This window comes from Enhydra lutris, unplaced genomic scaffold (genome assembly GCF_002288905.1).
Source record: "Enhydra lutris kenyoni isolate GAN:26980312 unplaced genomic scaffold, ASM228890v2 scaffoldscaffold10, whole genome shotgun sequence".
NCBI lineage: Eukaryota > Metazoa > Chordata > Mammalia > Carnivora > Mustelidae > Enhydra > Enhydra lutris.
Window position 1 is genome coordinate 7704576 of NW_019154094.1, and position 18475 is coordinate 7723050.

The 18475-nt window shown below is 52.1% G+C and overlaps 4 protein-coding genes across 7 annotated transcripts in view; 1 reads left to right on the forward strand and 3 right to left on the reverse strand.

The window, feature by feature from the left end:
- The window catches only part of LOC111144026 (ras homolog family member A), a 51276-nt gene extending 48446 nt beyond the window's left edge, over positions 1–2830 (reverse strand). The window contains exon 1 of the mRNA XM_022498093.1: positions 2643–2830. The gene's annotated coding sequence lies outside the window, so the exon portion shown is untranslated. The remainder of the gene's footprint in view (positions 1–2642) is intronic.
- Positions 2831–3047: 217 nt separating this feature from the next.
- Positions 3048–6374, forward strand: LOC111144028 (T-cell leukemia translocation altered). The gene is made up of 3 exons (XM_022498095.1): positions 3048–3473; positions 3798–3852; positions 4967–6374. The coding sequence occupies exons 1-3, from the start codon at positions 3251–3253 to the stop codon at positions 5007–5009; spliced, it is 321 nt and encodes a 106-aa protein (XP_022353803.1). The 5' UTR covers positions 3048–3250; the 3' UTR covers positions 5010–6374.
- Positions 6375–6693: 319 nt separating this feature from the next.
- On the reverse strand, positions 6694–12138 carry LOC111144024 (aminomethyltransferase). Of its 3 annotated transcripts, XM_022498089.1 has the most exons (9): positions 11359–12138; positions 11090–11257; positions 10513–10593; positions 9495–9626; positions 9007–9085; positions 8530–8675; positions 8266–8446; positions 7739–7894; positions 6728–7638 (listed from the first exon to the last, which is right to left on the reverse strand). In XM_022498089.1, exons 1-9 carry the CDS (start codon positions 11446–11448, stop codon positions 7460–7462), a joined length of 1212 nt encoding a protein of 403 aa, XP_022353797.1. In that variant the 5' UTR covers positions 11449–12138; the 3' UTR covers positions 6728–7459. The 3 variants fall into 3 exon arrangements, with proteins under 3 accessions (XP_022353799.1, XP_022353798.1, XP_022353797.1); XM_022498091.1 differs by lacking the exon at positions 11090–11257 and having other exon boundaries at positions 6694–7638; XM_022498090.1 differs by lacking the exon at positions 9495–9626 and having other exon boundaries at positions 6694–7638.
- A 398-nt stretch (positions 12139–12536) lies between these two features.
- On the reverse strand, positions 12537–16580 carry LOC111144025 (nicolin 1). 2 transcript variants are annotated; one of them, XR_002640358.1, is made up of 6 exons: positions 16099–16289; positions 14751–14927; positions 14369–14482; positions 13853–13924; positions 13412–13506; positions 12537–13337 (listed from the first exon to the last, which is right to left on the reverse strand). XR_002640358.1 is itself a non-coding variant. In XM_022498092.1 (6 exons), the coding sequence occupies exons 1-6, from the start codon at positions 16228–16230 to the stop codon at positions 13296–13298; spliced, it is 642 nt and encodes a 213-aa protein (XP_022353800.1). In that variant the 5' UTR covers positions 16231–16580; the 3' UTR covers positions 12537–13295. The 2 variants fall into 2 exon arrangements, 1 of the variants encoding a protein (XP_022353800.1); XM_022498092.1 differs by having other exon boundaries at positions 13412–13516; positions 16099–16580.
- Between the last annotated feature and the right edge of the window lie 1895 nt (positions 16581–18475).

An 18475-nucleotide genomic window follows, 5' to 3' on the forward strand; every position in this document is an offset into this window, starting at 1 on the left:
TAAAATGTAGTTACATTAAAGTGTAGGTGCAGGCTAACTAAGTTCCACTGGCCAAAGATAAAGGATAAACTGAGTGGTACGTGAAGGTAAAATAACTTTTAAGTACCTTTTACAAGTACAAATGTATGTGATTAAAATCCAGTGATTACGTACCATTTATCATTATCACTAGTGCAATTAAACCCAAAGTGCTGTCCATACAAGCTCAGCATGCCCAAATTAGTTCTCTTTAGAAGTTGAAGTATCAGTCTGTCTTCTGACAGAGTTAACATAAATCTCTCAGCTCTAGACAACTAAGAAGTCCCAAAGCAGCAACTCCTCCTGTCACTGCTTGAACTATACTCTACTCCATGGACAGGAAACACCTCAAGATCTACCTGTTTTCACTCTCCTAATAAGAATCAGACTATGAGAACACTCCAACAAACTACCACCACACGCACAGGAAAACTACTTACTTGATATGTGCAGTTTCTCTCCATCCCACCTCAAATCAACAGGCAAAAGAACCCTCAGTTACATGATAACATCTTGGCCTGACCTAATTAGTTGGATTTGGAACAGGGGAGTCTGGGCCTCCCGTTGGAAGAAGTTGTTCCCTCAAGAAGACCCAAACACCCAGGGGCCCCTGGCTGGTGCAGTCAGTTACACATCAGATCCTTGGTTTCAGCTCGGATCATGATCTTGGGGTCCTGGGATCAAGCCCCAAGTTGGCCCTGAGCTCAGGGAGGAGTCTGCTAGGCTTCTCTCTCCCTCAACCCTTCCCCACACTCACACTCACTCTCTCTCAAATGGATAAACAAATTTTAAAACAAAACAAAAAACCAAACACCTAAAGCTACAACTAGGCAACCAAGGACCCTACATATTCATTTATGTATTTCAATCAACTGCTGCAGGACCATCCAGTTTCAGGGAGGAGAATGTTGTGACGCTAAAGAACTGAAATTTGTTTAGAAAATGAATTTTTCAGACTCTCACAACAAATATAAAATCAGTAATACATAAAAGAAAAAAACACTAGAAATAAGTTAAGTCCTGAATTTTACCTAACTCTAAGCAAGCTGTTTGAGAGTACAAAGAGAATATCTTAAAGAGAAAATAGTTCTGACCTACACCTGACTAGACAAACGATCTTAGGTAATTTACTAAGTCTCTGGGACTCAACTTCCTCATCTGCAAATGGGGCTGCGCCACATAAGCCCTGAAAATTCCTTTTGGGTCTAAAATTCTGGATCTATGAAAAAGTTGGTAGATTCCTATTCTCTTCTTCCCTCCAGTACCAATTTTTATGAGAACAGAAGCCATAACTCTAGGACTAGTCTGACTTAAAGCAAGTTTTCTTCTATTTTGTTATGTCCCCAAGAGCCACCACTGCTCTACAAAAGTAGATCGAACTACTCTCCAATTTATCAAAAGAGATCTTTAAATAAGTTATCCTTCACAATAAGAAATTAGTCTTGTACTTCCAGGCCAAGCAATGTCACTTGTACCCAATGCTCATACCAGTATCTCCATCAACTTAGCCATATCTAAAGTGATAATCATGAAATGGTACATAAACATTACACATTCGGGTATCTGACACTAAATGAAAAACTCTCGCCACATGTAACATTTTAAAGAAAAATTTTAAAGTATTTTTTCCCTTCAGATCTGGCAGAGAGCACGATGATCTGACTGCACACCTGCAAGAAACATTTACTTCAAAGACAAACTTAAAAACACAAAGAGAAGGAAACAAGTCACCAATATTGGTAAAAATTTTAAATCAGGACCACTAAAAAACACAAGTGAAACCAACTCTGAGGCCAAAAAAAAAGCCAATTTTCCACCATAAACTATTAAACACTGTTTTGACCAAATCGATTTGAGCGCAAACAGTGCTATTTAATAAAGACGGCTTGTAACTGGGTTCAATCGGTAACTACGGACAGCTGTTTAGGTGATTCCTATCAAGGTACTAACTTAATACTAAGCAAAACTGCAAATTAATACTCTATTTCGATGTAGCCCAGTTTAAATCATGAAAAAAAAAAAATGTTTTCAACTGGAAAATTCCCTTTTCAATACCCCAGAATCCTAACCCGAAAGATCTCAACACTACCTTACTTACCTCTCTCCGGGAATACTTCATTTAAAAAGAAAATCTACCCAAAATATAACCGGACTTCACCCTGTATAAAACGGTGATTCATGTTTCATATTCAATGTAAAAAGCCAAGATGGAGTTGTAAAGAGTTTCTTTCCCATTTCAACTCCCGACAGCCACGCGCGCTTCGCCAGGGCCGGCAGCACGGCGCGGTCTCCGGGCCCGGCTCGAAGCCCCCGCCCTGGCCGGCACAGCCTTGAGAGAGGAAGAGCCGGGACCGCGGGCGGGTGGCTAGGGCTCCACCAGGCCTGGCCGGGCGGGGGAAGGGGCGCGGGAGGCCGCGGGGCGCGCTTCCGGGGACTGCGCGGGCGGGGCCGCCGCTTTGGGGAGCGGGGCCCGGACCCGGGCCGGGGCAGGGGCTGGGGCCCTGGGGCAGCCGGCTGAGAGCAGCAGGTGGGGCGCGGCCTCGGCTGGGTGGCGGGCGGGCGGCCGGAAGAGTGCCGGGCGGGCCCGGGGCTCCGCGGCGCCAGGAGGGAACCCTCTCGCTCACCTTAGGCGACGACTCGCAGTCCGGTCTCTCTGCGCCGAGGACGCCTGTCCGCGAGTCGCAAGCTCGGAGACGGGCGGGTGGCTAAGGAGACGGCAGCACACTAACGAGAGAACCGACGGAGGACGGCGGGCGGCGGGCGGGGAGCAGGGAGCGCGAGCGAGCGAGGGCGGTCGGCGGCGGGAGGGCGGGGAAGCGACGTGCGCGCCCCCGCGTGCCAGCGGGCTCGAGCCAGGCCCAGTCGCGGCCTCGCGCACGCGCGCGCACTCACAGCTCAGCTACGATTGCTCAGGAGCGCGTCCACGCCCTAAAAGCAAGGCGCTTAACCAATCACTGCAGCCACGTGGGGCATCACGGGAACTCCGGGGCTATAAAAGACCTGGTTGCTATTTTATGCTCTCCGACTCACTCATCTTTTAAGTAAGCAGGGTGGGGCTGGTGCGCGTGCGCGGTTTTAGTACTCCTCCCCAAACTGCCAACTCTTCGCGCAAGCGAAGTAGGCTCCCCTTGCCTGCTTTACGCGTGCGCACTAACGGGCCTGGCCCCGGAAGACCAGACGCCTGCGCAGTGGGGGCTACAATGACAGTCGCCGGGTGGGGCATGGGCCAGTCATGGCGGAGCCTTGGTCTGGGGAGTCCTTGCAGGCTCTGCCGACCACTGTGCTGGGCGCGCTGGGCACCCTGGGCAGCGAGTTCCTGCGGGAGTGGGAGGCGCAGGACATGCGCGTGACTCTCTTCAAGCTGCTGCTACTGTGGTTGGTGTTAAGTCTCCTGGGTATCCAGCTGGCGTGGGGGTTCTACGGGAGCACGGTGACAGGGCTGTATCACCGCCCAGGTGAGGCTCCCCACCCCCACCGGACCTTACCATTGGGCTCCCCAGAACCCCCTAGACTACCACTGGTCCCCTAAGAACCTTATCACAACTTAACGCTGTACCCTGACCCATTGCCAACATGCCATTCCATGCCAGAAACCGCGGTACACCCATCACATTGTAACTGTTCCCTTGAACCGCCATCAGACAATACTCCTAGTCCCTTTAGGGCCTCCACGAGACTCCACCAGACAACACCACTGGCCTCTAACCTCACCTGGGCTGATACCTGCTCAGATCCCCACCCCCTGCCTGCTGCAGCTCTGGATGTGTTCCTGCCCCCAGGTCTGGGCGGCCAGAACGGATCCACACCTGATGGCTCCACGCATTTCACTTCGTGGTGAGTACATATGTGCCCATGGCAACCCCATGCTTGGCAGGCAGAGGACACACCTGTGCTGGGAACAGGGACAGGGGCAGGAAGTTCTCAGAGCAGGAGTCCACCAGTTTAGTGGCTTTTACAGCAAGCTCCAAGGCCTGCAAGTAGAGCTCAGGCTTTGAGCGACACCAGTTTGTGAACAGCCCATCAGTAGGCTGTTCGGCAACCTGTGAGACTGGTAGTGATCTCAGAGATGAAGTGGCAAGTCTGTTGGGTTCCACTCTGCTGCAGGCCCCTCAATTAGGAAGATAGGAGCCTCTGTCCTTATTGCGTTATCCTTATTGCACTGACTGGCCTCATCAGGGTCAGCCTTGTCATCTGTAAAATATCAAATCACTAATCAGAGCATTCATTCAACTAATCTCTGAGCTCCTACCATATGACAGCAGCCACACTAGGTCCAAAGAACAAGGACAACCCAGGCCTTGTTTACAGGGGGAGCCAGAGATTTAAAAGGGAGGGCAGCAAAAAAAATTAATAAATAATAAAAAATAAAAGGGAAGGGCAGAAGAGCAAGGGGTGAGGCCAGTCAGAGTTTTCTTCCAAAACAGACAGCTAAGCTGAGGGCAAAGGCTGGGGAGTGGTTAAGTGTACCAGGCCAAGAATGGATAGCACAAGAGGCAGGACAAGAACAAGCGTGTCATACTGGAAGACTAGACAAGGCTGGGACACTGTAGTCAGACGTGAAGGGACCATGAAACCCTATCCTAAATCTCGGGAAGCTACTGAAGGACTCAGAAGGCTATGGCCTGATCAAATCTGTCTTTATAAATGCCAATAAATGGGGTCCAATAGAGAAGGCATGAGTCTAGTTAAGAAGCCTGCCACTTCCCAGGTCCTGGGCAACTGGGGAAAAAGACAGGAACACCATGATAAGGCAAGGAACTAGGAGGAAGAACGTGTCAGAGGAGAAAGGTGGGGGACCCAGTGTGGGATATGGGAACTCAGTAGAGTGGTCTAGGTTGTAGTGTGGCCTTATTGAGCCCCCCTCAGCCACTAAAGGGCTAGAAAGAGCCAATTAGGGACTGTCGGGCTGCCTGTGGAATAACCCCTCTCTTCTCTCCATCATTTTTAGGGAAACAACAGCAAATGAACCTCTCAAAACCCACAGAGAATAAGGGAAGGCAGCAGAGGGATCTCCAGGGACATCGCTGGGTCTGCTGGTTCCCACACTGGGTTCTGCTGCTACCCAGACCCAAGAGACAACGGCAGGGAGATAAGGGTTGGGGGCAGGGAGTACCCCAGTGCTTACAGGCCTGGGCCTCCACTGCCCTTGGCCTTGCCTCCAGCAGGCCCAGGCATTGGGCCAGTAAAGTTTGCCTCTACCCTGATCTGGGTGCCTTAAGGAGAAGGCATGCTCCTCCCTCCTCTCTCAGGGGTCAGCTCAGGAGAAGCGTCTGGGTTGGGGAGGCCAATAGTCCATTTTCTGCTGTGGCTTGTTCTTGTCCCTTCCCATCCCCCGGGATGTGACCCCATAGAAATTCGTCCTGAGAGGAAACCTGAGATTGACCAGCTCTGGAATTTGTTAAGGGAAGCCTGTTTTCCCCTAAGCTCTAGGTTTCTTGAATTTGTTTTTGCTTTGTTGGCAGGGAGCCAAGGAGTTCTGGACTAGACATGGCCTTATCCTCTGTCGTTACTTAGCTGGCCATTCCAGTGTAAGGCAGGGAGAGTTGGCGCTGCCCGGACTTGGAGGCACCAAACATGCACCTCCCTGGCCCATCCAGAGCTTTCCAGATGAGTCAGGCTATGGAAATGGTCTCTTCCTGGATATGAACTCATTCATAGTCCTCTCAATCCTTGTTGGCAAGCTGGGTGCCTGAAAGAGGTTGAGCCTCGAGGGGTGACCTTCCACCCCCACTGCTTGAAGTGCCCATGGGGTCATACCCTGCCCCCTCCCAGGGAGATACTGAGCAGTTAAGGAGGAGTGATCCTGCGCCACTGTGCCCCGCAGCTTCATTGCTTCCCATCTTGACCTGGAGTTAAAGGAGCTCCATTCTAAGAAGCCACAGGCTCAACTCCTCTCCATAAGCACCATCTCAGCTCCCAAGAACCCTCAACCGGAAAGAGCCACAGGCCTGCCACCTACGCAGTGGACCACGGGAGCTTCCAAAGGTGTGGGTGGCACAATGAAGTTTCTGAAAGCAGCGTATTGCTAGAACTGCCTCCTTTCCTGAAGGCCACACTCCCAACCTGCTTCTGCTGGGCCACCAGCTACCTCAGTGTCCCGCCGCCTGCTTTCTCTATTAGAGGTCACATTTCTATCCGGCAGTCTTTGGCTAGGCCACTTTGGCAGCAGAGGTGCACTGGACGTAGGCCCACACTGAACTGGTATACGTGGACCTACTCAGGAGCTACCTCCTGGCTGGTTAGGATGACCGTTTTGCAGCCCCAGCCCTACCCATTGACACCACCTCACAGAATCAGGGCCTCACATTTCACCCCCGGTTTCACTGAGGTTGTGGCTTATTAAACATGGAAGTACACTGGCTGTGTGATTATTCAGACAGGACAAGGGTGCGCATGCACAGGGGAAACTGGAGCGGGAACAGTGGGGGCTACTGCCCCTCAGCACCCAGGATGCAACGATTTGCAGAGGTGGAGAGGCTCAGCTCCCTGGAGGAGCGGTGGTGAGTGCCTGACAGGGAGCGGCACTATCCTCACTAATTTTTCTAGACCCGCCCCTCTCAGGGGGAACCCACTCTGAGCCTGCCTCAGAGGCCAGGTAAGCAGGCACTGGGCTGGCACCCCAGGAACCATGTAGCCAAAGGACAATGAAGCTAGAGACTAGCAAGCAAGAAGAGGACGAAGCTCATTTAATGTGTTGGTTTTGTTTTTGTTTTTTAGAAGTCAGCAAAGTCCAGAATGGGCCCCGGGGGCAAAGGTCAGCCAGGGTAAGTCAAGTCTAGGAGGAGGCCCTGCCTGTCCTACAACAGCCCTGGGGCTCAGGACAGGTGGTGAGCCCGGCATGGTTTGCTACTGGGCAGCAGGCTGGGCTAACTTGGGAATGTGGAAGAGTGAGTCTGTGCCTCCTCAGCTGTCCCCGAGTTTACACAGGCACAGCAGCCCTACAGGGCCAACCCTTGGTGAGTCAGGAATCATTCCTACCCAGGGTGAGGCAGAGGTTTGCATTCATGGAAAGTAAACTGAACAAGATGGCTGGCACTACCCAATGTAATAACCCCTCTGCAGCGTGAGAAACCATGGTGAGGTAGGCTGGGCAGGCTCTATCCCCTCCCTAAATGTCAGCCTCTGCTCCACAGCCAGCACCTGGCAGAGTGGAAGGGAGAGATGCCAGAAAGCTTCTCGTAACCCTCCGGGAGGCAGACAAGAATGGGGTCGGTGGGGGCACAGGCTAACATTGCATGAGCTGGTCCCTTGCTCAGAAATGGGGTCTCGAAGTTGGAGAGGCACATGAGGGGGTAGGATTGGTGGGATGGGCTCCCCTCAACCAGACAACTAGAATCAACCTCCGTCCCAGTGTATTCAGCCTCAGTTTTGTGACTAACCCTTACAGAATGTCCTCTAGGTCCAGGCTCCTAGATGGGAGAGGCCCTGCCCCAAGCCACTTTCACTTGAGGGTATAGTAATTTGTGGTCACAAAGGGCATCTTGCTGACCACGGCCACTTGCTGCTTCCGCCGCACCTCTACCAGCAACGGGGTCCCTGGCCGGCTATACTCACTGGGCACAAAACCCATGGCCACATTCTTCTTCAGGCAGGGAGAGGGGCAGCCACTGGTCACAGTACCTGTGTGAGCAGAGGCTGTATGTCAGCATCACCATGCCAGTCCAATGCCCACCCTCCTGGGGAAGGAACAAGGGCTCTCCAACTTCCCTGGTCCACCTACCAATCACAGTGCCCTCCGTATTCAGGATGGGGCTGTGCGCCCGCATTGGTGCCCCCTCGCACATTAACCCCACACGTCTCCTCTGCACCTTGCCCTTCAGCTGAGCAACAATGACCGAGGCTCCAGGGAAGTCCATGGCGGCTCGGCGGCGCTTCCCTGAAGCATGACACACCGGGATTAAGCCACAGTCCATAGACCCCTGGCCACAGGAGGTCTTCCTGACAGGGACCCCAAAGTAACATCCAGCCAGCAGTGAGACCCCTTTGCTCAGGCTCCCCAAAGCCCAATTCCTCCCTGCCATGCAGTCAGCCACCCACGTCCTGTCCCCAGATCTTAGAGGCTATACTGCCCACCTCAGCCGGCTGAAGATCCTCAGCGTGTAATGGGCAAAGGTGTAGTGGCACCTTCAGGGAAAGGAGGCTTAGGGAGACTGAGTCACGGGCTCCAGGGTACACAGCCTTGGGAGCAGTCATGGGCTGGCCACACCAGCCTCCAGGATTCTATCCCTGAGTGCCAGCCCAACTCACCCAATGTCCAGCTGAGGCTGCCTTCCACAGGCGTGGTGTGGTCATCGATGTCATTCCCATACAGGCAGAGGCCTGCCTCCAGGCGCAGGCTGTCCCGGGCCGCCAGTCCCGCCAGCTTCACCTCTGGGTTTTCCAGCAGAGCTGTTGCCAGGCGGACTGCCGCCACCGCCGGCACCGAGATCTGCATGAGACACCACAGAGCAGGTGGGCAAGGGCTCCACAGTCCTGTCCCCTGCAATACCCTACACCCACTTCTTGACCTACCTCCACACCATCCTCTCCTGTGTAGCCACAGCGGGTTACACGGCAGTCGGACACACCAAACACCTCCATCACAGCACTGGTCATGAAGGGCAATTTCCTCAGATCCTCTGCTACGCCGGCCTGCAACACCTGCACCGCTGTGGGGCCTGGGCCCAGGGAACCAGTGACCCAGAGTCCAGGTCCCCGTTTCCCCTCAAAGCTGGACCACAGCCTTTACTCAGGGGCCAGAATAAGACCTGAGCAAGTCCTACTAAGGGCTCAAGGTGGGAGAAGATGCTCCTGCCCACAGCCCCTGAGGCCCACAGCACGTGGAGGGAAGGCCTAATTCCAAACTTAGAATTATGGCCCACAAATAGCACACCATCCATACCTAGGGCCCACCTGGCCTGCTATTCCTTCTGGAATGGCCCCTGTGCTGAGCAGTCAAAAAAGCCAGTGAGGCAAAGGTCGGCTCCAACCCCAGCCTGGCCTGCTCACCTTGCAGGGCTAGTAAGGCATTCTCCACCACCTCCAGGCTTACGTCCCTGCCCACGTTCTGAAACTCCCTGACCTTGTCCTGAAAGGAAAGACACAAACACCGCATCAGCTTCTGGAACCGCTTACTGAGCACCTACGGCAGGCTGGGAGCTGAAAAGCTGGGCAGAGTAAGCTGGTTCCCATCTTACAAAGTTATATAACTAAGTGGTAGGAATGACCCAAGCCCGGGTCTGTCCATGTTCACATTGGGCTCTGGCTTCCACCTTCACCGGAGGATGCTCGCCTGGGAGCCGTGGCCAGTCTTCCCTGCTCTACTCCCCCATCACTGAAACCTGGCATTCTCCATGGAGGGCCCACTCTGGCCTGCTATTCACTCACTCAAAGAGGTATGATCTAAGCCCCTTGTCCCTGCCAGATCTGTTCTGGACAGCAAGGATGCTGCTCTGTGAGCAAAGAAGACAGGGTACCTAGAAACAGAGGGGCTGTACCTGCATGAGAGCCAAGTCCTTGTCCCAGCAGCCAGCGTTGGACACCACATACAGGTAGCCCTCAGAGGTGCTGGTCACAATCAAGTCATCTAAAATGCCTCCAGCCTCATTGGTAAACAGCGACAGTGTCCCCTAGTGCCAAAGTGGAACATCTTTGCCTCCAGGTTCAGGAGGCCCAGGTCAAGTATGAGTCACACTCACTCCTGGGCACACACAGCCACCACCAATTCATGAACCCTCAGGCAAAGGGCTGGGAGGGGAGGAGGGGCAAGGAGGAAGGCTAGGTAAGCCCAGGCCCTTGCCCAGCCCAGGATTTGGATCCTCATGCACCAACAAAGTTTTTTACCCCTTCCCCATCTTGGGAGACCTCCCTGATCTGGTGGGGCCTCTGCACTTCTCCCCACTCAGTACTGAGAGCCCCATTTCACACTTAATCCAGGGCATCTAAGACTCGCTGCTTCATCCCACCCAGACCTGAGACAACTCAGTCCATGCCCCAAACCCCAACACGGAGACTTCAAAGTCCATCTTGATGATACCATGAGTGCCACAGCAATATGCCAAAATACTGTGAGGCTGGCCTCACAAGCCGCCCCACTGGATGGATGGAGCCTGAGGTTGAGAGATCACATGAATCACCTGGGAATCTTGTTAAAACACAGGTTCTGATTCAGCAGGTCTGGAGCAGGGCCTGAGTGTATTCCTAAAAACTCTTGGTGATGGCGAGGCTGCTAATTTAGGGGCTACCTTTGCATTGCAAGGCGTTTGACAGCATGGAAGGCCACAAACCAGGGCATAAACCTGGGTTTCTGGCTTCCCAGCCTGATCTGGTAAGGATGGAATAAGCCCCCTCCCGGCAGATAACTGGACGTCTGGACATACCCAGGGACCCCATCGCCCAAGACCACAAGCCCGGGGAAGCTGTGTCTGAGCCACTGCTGCACCCCCACCCCTCCCATTTGCTGGCTCAAGACTAAGAACACCCACTGAGCAGAAATACAAGAGAAGAGGGGCCCACCTGGTTTGGCTTTAACTCTGCAATATCTCCAACCACTAGACTCTCCATTAGCTTCACTCGGTCACAACCAAGTATCTTGGTCTGGGAAAAAGATCAAAAGCCTCATGCCACTGGGCAAGGACTGCCCACAGTCCCGTCCAACCCAGCCAAAATGCCTGAGCAGTCCTTTGACTCTGCAGGTGGCAGAGCCCCACCTGACTCCCCTACGTCCCCCAACACAGGAGAGGGTGCAATGGAGGAGGTTAGGGAACTTGAAAAGGTCCAGAACCACCCTGAATTACCCTTTTTCCAAACCAACACCCAGGAGAGTTGATGGGAATGGGTGCCAGCCCTGGGGAACCCAGGACACAGAGTCACACCTCTGAGTGGGAGCAGGCTGAAGAGATTAAAGAAAAGACAACCAAGAGACCCGCTGAGTTAATTTCCTGGGGGCCACAGTCTAGGACACCGGAGACCTCCACCTCTTCTCCGAGGATGGTGGCCCTTGGAATCCGGCTCCCCACAAAAGCCGAGGGTTGCTCCACTGTAGATGGGGAGGAAGCCCTGACTGGGCAGCCGGCGTGCTCCCCTGGCTCACCTGCAGCATGTGGGACACATCAAAGAGCGAGCAATGCCGGCGTGTGTGCAGGTGTGAGTCAACGTGACTGTCCCGGTATTGCACAGGCAGACTCCAGCCTGCAAACGCCACCATCTTCCCGCCATGAGCCAGGTGGAAGTCATAGAGTGGTGTCCTGCGGAGTATGTCCTGCGGGTGGCTGGGTTAAGGGCCACCAGTGTCCCGACCTCCACCCTCCTCCCTCCCCCACCTCCAAAACTGGCACCCTCCCCCGGCACCCTCGATCCCACCTGTGCGCAACTGAACGGACGGCCCAGGGCCGATGGGAGCGCCTGCAGCCGCAAGCCCAGATAGGCCACCATGCTCACTGCCCGCTGCATTGTTGCCCGCAACTGGTGCAGCCGGCACACAGAGGCCACCACGCTGCCAGGCACGCTGGGAGATGTAGTCCCAGCTCTGCTTGGACAGGTCTCTCTCCCACAAAGGGGATCAGAAGGGACGGGCAGCCCCAAAGGCAGGCCGCCCCAAGGGCAGGCGGGGCTTTAGGGCAGTGCGCAGGGACTCAAAGCTGTAGGGAAAGAGCCCCAGGCACTTCTAGTTGATCTTCCAGGGCCGATTAGGCTGTCCAAACCAGTTAAGCAGCTCAGAGACAGAGCTGGGGGCTAGGCCTCCCCTTGCGGACAGCCCTGCCTCCAAAAGGTCAAAGTTCTATCAAGGGCCAAAAGGCCTGAATTGCATATTCAGGACAAGAGGAGTGTAGGGTCACATGGGAGGAGGGGAGGGGGTGGAGAGGACACAGGAGGGTGGAGCTAGCCTGGCAGGCTGAGCACCTCAGCAATCCCGCCTCTAGTGAGGGTCTCCAGCTTTCCCACTGGGAAGACACAGGCAGCCAGCAGTCACGCATTCCACAAGTATTTATTGATCTTGCTGCACATTAGGGCCTATGCTGGGTATCAATGAAGTGCAGTCCCTGCCACCAACCCCAGGGACCTCCCCACACTCTTACACACTATATCCCTAGGGACCTCCCCCCCCCACTCTCTCTTAGAGACACACACACACACACAGACACACACACACACACACATTCTCTCAATCTCACACATGCACTCTCTCTGAGGGCTGCTACTCCCTGAGCACAGGATTGTGGTCATTACCCTCTTAGCAAAAGCTGAACAGGGCTAAGTAAATCACGCTGCAGGCAACACCTGCAAGAATTCTGGTAAGAGCAGAGAGTGGCCACCAGAAGGGGTCTGATCTTCCTCCAGAAAGCTGTTGAGCCACACAAATGTCCAACTTTCCAGGTCTAGCACAAGTAACAGTACTGCTGCATCATAGCCCCTGGGGGCAAAGACAGGAAAAAATGGAAAAGGCAGTTTTTCTCGTAAGGGCAGCCTGCCTTGTTCAGCAGCAGGCATGGGGTTGTAGCAGAACTCAGCCTCTTAAAAGACACCAGGGACAGCGCTCACCTGGACCCACACCTCTCTTTTATCATAGAGAATGATTCCTGGAAGGGGGTAGCTGGGAGAATGGACAAGGATGTGCTTTGGGCACAAAGGTCACAGAACTCATTCTCAGACTTCAGCCTTGCCGGAGGCATCTGCCCAGCTTGGATAGGCAGACCCATTTGGACACACATCGAGGAGCCAGCTCAGAGACCAAGGGGTTCAGGCTGCCCAAATCTCCAGCTTTGCTCCCTAGGTGGGCAGGAGTGAAGACCAGAAATTTCTTCTTAGGGGCATAACACAAAGGGAAAGAAGACCACTAGAGGGCGCAGAAAGAAGAAATGGGCTCCTGTTTTTTCCCTCGTTTGCAAAGTGAGTGTAAAGGCTGTAGCAGCCTTCCAGCAATAGTGACAGCACGCTTAGTAGATCACCCCAACCCAGTGCACTCAGGGTGAAGCAGCAGGCAGGAGACTGGAGTGTGCATGTTGGCCGGAGGAGCAGAGGACACAAGGAGAATCTTAGTAAGTAGAACTGAAGTGTTTTTAGGGTAGTAAAAGGAGTTTCGGGTTGCAGTCGGATAAGGACAGGGTACACCTCTGCCAAGAGCTCATGCTGAAGCAACACAGTGAGCCCCCAGGAATCTTGAATCTGTGAACATGGCCCAGACCCAGTGGACATGCAGGCAACACTCGGAATGCACAGAGAAATCACTTCAGCCTCTGGTGGCCCAAACTGGGTCTGGGTGGGCACGGAAGGCCAACGTCTTGGCTAATAGCCACGGTTCAAGTGTAGGAGAGCAAGTTCAGGTCGTAACAGCCATCCACCTGCAACACAAAAGACCATGAGATCTGACCCGCTCAGAGCAATGGGAACGAAGCAGAGGGAAGCGATCACTCACATCAAAGCGGCCGATCCTTGTGGAGGTGTGACTGGCCCGGATCATCTCTGTCAACGCCCACATCTGCTGCACCTCGGAGGATACCCTGCTGGGGTCTGGGAGACCCTGCTCCAGAAGGAGGGGTCAGTGGCCATGGGTCTCTCCCCAGCAGTGCCCTTAAAGCTCCAGAGAGGCCAAGTTGGGCTATGCGGCCCACCAAGGGAGACCAGAACCATTCCCAGATGACTTGTGAAACATGAGGTTGGGGCCCAATGTGCGGGAGGCTGCCCAGCCCCACTGAGAGATGCCTCAAAGCCCATGGACCACCCAAGAGGAAGATGGCACAGAGTGAATGAAGGGCCCTGGGTCCAGACTCAGATTCTTGTAGAAAGAGGCCCACCTGAGCCCGTGCTGGACACGAGTGCTTTGCACACATGGTTCTGACCCACGATGAGGGCTTACCTCAATGAGGGGAGTAGGCTGCTCACAAGGCACTGGGTGGGAGAGCCACTTGGGGAAGGTCATGGAGGGGCTCTGCAAAGCAAAGGCATACTCCCCTAAAGGAGACAGAGTGGAAAAGCCCAAAGACCAGATTCCCTGGTCCTCAGAGAAGACAGAAGGGCACCTGAGCCTCAGATACTCAGAAAACCCTGTTCAGAGGTCCATGAAGTCCAAGGGGCCATCAGACTACCTAAGAGCTTAGAGACTACTTAAGCTTTTCTGCAATGCAGAAGGCCCCAGGAACAGAAGTATCTCCCAGTACCTGAAGGCTCAGCTCTGAGAGAGGTAGGTAGCCTCAAAAGTTCAGGGGTATGAGGACATGACCTCTCCTCTCACCCTTAGCTTCCAGTATTCCCTCCTGGCTAATTTCCTTCTGAGTCTTGTTGTCCACTCCCGACCCCACACCCAGCTCTCCTAGCCATAGCTAAGAGCCTTCTAGGGAAAGGGCCAACCAACAGCTATGAGCTAGTCACTTACCTTTGGTCCCTGCTGGTAAATCTGCAGTTCCTCCACTGTGAAAGACACCCACAGTGGTGATGGCTGTCGAAGAATCAGGCGCAGCTCCAGTACTCTGGCCATGTCACACAGCATCTGACATAGATACACACACACACACACACACACAAGGACCCAGCAAGGCCCGAGCTCACTGCCCAAGAGCCTCCCAACCAGCAATGAGCCAAGATGCTGCCTCCCCAGGCCTTTAGGAAGGAAAAAAAAAAAAAACGAGTAATCCCTCCAAGGTGCAAGCCCAGGCCAGACCTGCCTCCCTTCTTCCCTCCAGGTATCCTGGCCCAATCCCCAATCCCCCTGTGAGCCCTCCTCTGGACTTCCCCAGCCACGCTGAGTCCCAGCTGACCTGGTGCTTAAACAATGATATATACTCCTGGGCTCCCTCCTCACTGTGTGGGTCTGGCATGAGGCAGTAGTCCCGCAGGCAGGTCACCCATTTGGGTGGGGTGAGCGTTGAGGTGTGCTGGCGAACACGGATGCTCAGAAAGGCTGTGTAGTAATTCTTAAACATGATCTCCTGTAACTAGAGCGCACACAACCCACCATGACAAATCAGACCCAGGCCCAGGGCCTGAGAGGCTCAAACATACCATCTTCTCCTCCCCTTGGGAATGTATTCTTCCACCAATCTAACAATTTCAACAAGCATCCACTGGGGCCCAAAGACAATTGCACTCTCCTAGAAGAGCTCACAGTCCAAAGGAGCAGGTCATGCAAATAATCAATGACCGTAAATCTTCTCACAGGTCTAAGATGCTGCCAGAACCCTAACTCTGGAGGAGGCAGAAAAACGTACAGATGAGGCCTCAGGAAGGAGGAGTTCACCAAGTGGACCGGAAAAGAGAGAGTGTAAAAGTAACATAAGCAAAGGGGCACCAAAGGTTGAGGAAACCTGGCCCACTCTTGAAACCACAGTGATTCAGCCTGACTACAGCAATCCTCATCACTGCACATTCATCAGAGTCACCCAGAGAAGTTGTTGTTTTTACTATAGATGTACAGGCTCCACCCCAGACCTACTGAATCAATATTTACAGGGTTGAGCCCTATAGTGAAGTTTCGCAGCTTATGGTAAAGAACAGCTTGGAAGAGGACCACACACACAGGACAAAGTGCATGGGGTCAAAAGGCAGGCAGGGCACAAATGGCTCCAAATGCCAAGCCATTAGAAAGTGGACTTTGTCCTCTGTGCTGAGGTCTTGTAGTGTCAGTCACTCTCGTAGTGTCAGCCAGCAGATGTGGACCGGCAACTGGAGACTGGAAACTGGAGCCATTGGGATGATCCCGATGAGGAATGCGCTTTACTTGACCTCCAGCAGGGACTGTAGGGAACGCGCAAGAGGCAGGTTTTGGGGTAACGCATTGTCTAATGATCCCCACCCCAGTGACCAGGAACAAAATGATCTTTCACCTCTCCCTGGTTCACAATTGCATTTCCACCATCATCCTACTTCCTTGGCACTTCTACGCTTGCCCTGTTCTGGACATGGGGAAGAGATGTTGAAGAGAACAGGACAGAAAACGGCAGTCTCGTAAATATGTGTTAACTGAAGTAATAAATAAATGGTTAACTGATTTGCAAGGGCCAGGACACTGCAGAGGCTTTCGGTAAAAAATTAAATGCCTGGAACACGCCCGAGTTCCCAGGTTAGCCCCGCCCAGGAGCCCCGGTCGCGCCCACAGGGCTTGCTCACCTCGAAGGGCGCGACGCTGGGGAAGGTGACATCGATGACCAGCACACCAGGCCGGCCTTGGGAGGTTCGCACGTCGCCCACCTGCAGGGCCACGGTGCCTTTCACATGGCAGGGCACCGACACGCGGGACATAGTTTCAGCTGCCTTGACCAAGCCCAACTGCCGCTCCTGGCCCCCGCAGTAACTGGCCCTTCCCGGCGTCCCCAGCAGAGCCCGCAAGAACTACAACTCCCGGAGAGACTCGCGCTGAGTCAGCCCAGCCAATTACTGATGCTCTGGGCCGGCCGGGAGTCGGAAGTGCTTGAGGAAGTGCTCCTTCAGCCAATCATGGCGCGAGCCTTCGAGAGCGGTGAGCCCTGCCCAGAAACTTCTGAGACTAGCCGAATGGAAGAGATCCTGGCCGGTCTCCGCGGGCCAAATCTTGCTCCGTTAGTACCTTTGTGCAGGGCGGTGGTTGGTTAAAGCATATAAGAGCACTAATGAGCATAGGGCCCGGCAGACATTGATCGCAAAAATAGTGTGAACACTCCTCCCCCTTTTTAATGGACAAAGGATTTGAACAGATAATTCACAAAAGAATATAAATAGCGAAAAAACACATGAAAAGATGCTTGATACGATTATTCATCAGGGACGTTCTAATCAGAACTCCCACAACCCCACCGAACAGGTTAAAATTAAAGACTGGCAAGAATTTGGAGTGCTTGGACCTTAATCCCTTGATAATTTCCAGCCATTTCGAAAAAGTTTGGCATTTCTTTAAAAACTAAATTCATGACTACAATATGATCCAGCCATTGTACTCTTAAATATTTACCCAAGAGAAGTGACTGCTGCATAGGCCCGCCCGAGGACTGTTCTTAATAGCCAGAAATAGGAAATAATCCAAATGTCCATGAGATGAATGGATAACTAATTGTGGTGTATCCATGCAATGGAACACTGGTTAGCAACAAAAAGAAATTAACAAATTCAAGTATCTATCAACATAGGAATGGGTAAACAAATTGTGGTATATAGATACAATGAAATTACACAACCTTAAAGATGAATGAAACTGATAAATGCTTTAGTGTGAACTTGGAAAACATCATGTTAAGTGATAGACATGAAGGACAAATATTATATTATGATACCACTTACATGAGTACTTAGAATAGGCAAATTCATACAAAAAGTAAAACAGAGTTGCCAAGGATGCAAGGGGAAACAAGTTTATTGTTTAATAGGTACAAAGTTTCTGTTAAGGATGATAAACAAAATTCTGGATATAGTGGTGTTGATTATACAACACTATGAATATACTTAATGCCACTGATTTATACACTTAAAATGAGTAAAATGGTAAATATTATGAATACCAAGTTTTTTTTTTTTAAAGGAAGTAAACAACTAGTATGCACACTAGCACCATTAAATTTCAAGTGTACTATGTTAAGCCAAAAAATCAGGCCCAAGGGCAACTGGGTGGCTCAGTTGGTTAAGCGTCTGCCTTTGGTTCAGATAATGATCCTGGAGTCCTGGGATCAAGTCCCTCATTAGGCTCCCTGCTTGGTGTGAGTCTGCTTCTCCTTCTGCCCTTTACCCAGGTCATGCTTGCTCTCTCTCCTTCTCTCAAATGAATGAAGAAAATCCTTAAAAAAAAAAAAAAAAAAAGTCAGACCCAAAAGAGTACATTGTATATGATACCACTTACATGAAATTGTAAAAAAGGCAAAGCTAATATATAGTAATATAAATCAGAACAGTTTTTCCTGGGGCAGAAAGAGGAGGGAAGGGATTGACTATGAAGAAATACAAGGGAATACTTCGGGGTAATGGAAAGGTTCTATAACTTGATTTTGGTGATTTGTAATTTTTTAAAAAGATTTTATTTATTTATTTGTCAGAGAGCACAGCAAGGGGAGCAGCAGGCAGAGGGAGAAGCAGACACCCTGCTGAGCAAGGAGCCCTATGCAGGACTTGATCCTAAGACCCTGGGATCATGACCTGAGCTGAAGGCAGATGCTTAGTGAATGAGCCACCCAGGCATTCAAAACTTGATTGTGGTGATAGTTACATTTGTATAGACAATTTTAAAAACTTATTAAATTGAATGCTTAAGATTTATGAATTTTTAAAAATATTTTATTTTTTATTTTTAAAAAGATTTTATTTATTTATTAGTAAATAAATAAATAGGAGGAAGGGTCAGAGGGAGAAGCAGACTCCTTGCTGGACATGGAGCCCAATGTGGGACTGGATCCAGGGCCTCCAAGGTCATGACCTAAGCTGAAGGCAGTCTTCGCCCAACCAACTGAGCCACCCAGATGCCTTAAAGATTTTACTTTTAAGTAATCTCTGCACCCAACCTGGTGCTCAAACTCACAACCCCATG

Bases quoted from the DNA above. Each gene is read 5' to 3' on its own strand.
- LOC111144028 (XM_022498095.1), top strand. From the start codon at position 3,251: ATGGCGGAGCCTTGGTCTGGGGAGTCCTTGCAGGCTCTGCCGACCACT. The intron at 3,474-3,797 runs GTGAGGCTCCCC...TCCTGCCCCCAG, and splicing joins AGGGCTGTATCACCGCCCAG to GTCTGGGCGGCCAGAACGGA. The intron at 3,853-4,966 runs GTGAGTACATAT...CATCATTTTTAG, and splicing joins TCCACGCATTTCACTTCGTG to GGAAACAACAGCAAATGAAC.
- LOC111144025 (XM_022498092.1), bottom strand. From the start codon at position 16,230: ATGTCCCGCGTGTCGGTGCCCTGCCATGTGAAAGGCACCGTGGCCCTG. The intron at 13,925-14,368 runs GTAAGTGACTAG...TTTGCTTTGCAG, and splicing joins TTTACCAGCAGGGACCAAAG to AGCCCCTCCATGACCTTCCC. The intron at 13,338-13,411 runs GTGAGTGATCGC...TTTGTGTTGCAG, and splicing joins CAAGGATCGGCCGCTTTGAT to GTGGATGGCTGTTACGACCT.
- LOC111144024 (XM_022498089.1), bottom strand. From the start codon at position 11,448: ATGCAGCGGGCAGTGAGCATGGTGGCCTATCTGGGCTTGCGGCTGCAG. The intron at 10,594-11,089 runs GTGAGCCAGGGG...TCTTTTTCCCAG, and splicing joins ATGTGTCCCACATGCTGCAG to ACCAAGATACTTGGTTGTGA. The intron at 7,639-7,738 runs GTAGGTGGACCA...CTGCTCACACAG, and splicing joins TACGGAGGGCACTGTGATTG to GTACTGTGACCAGTGGCTGC.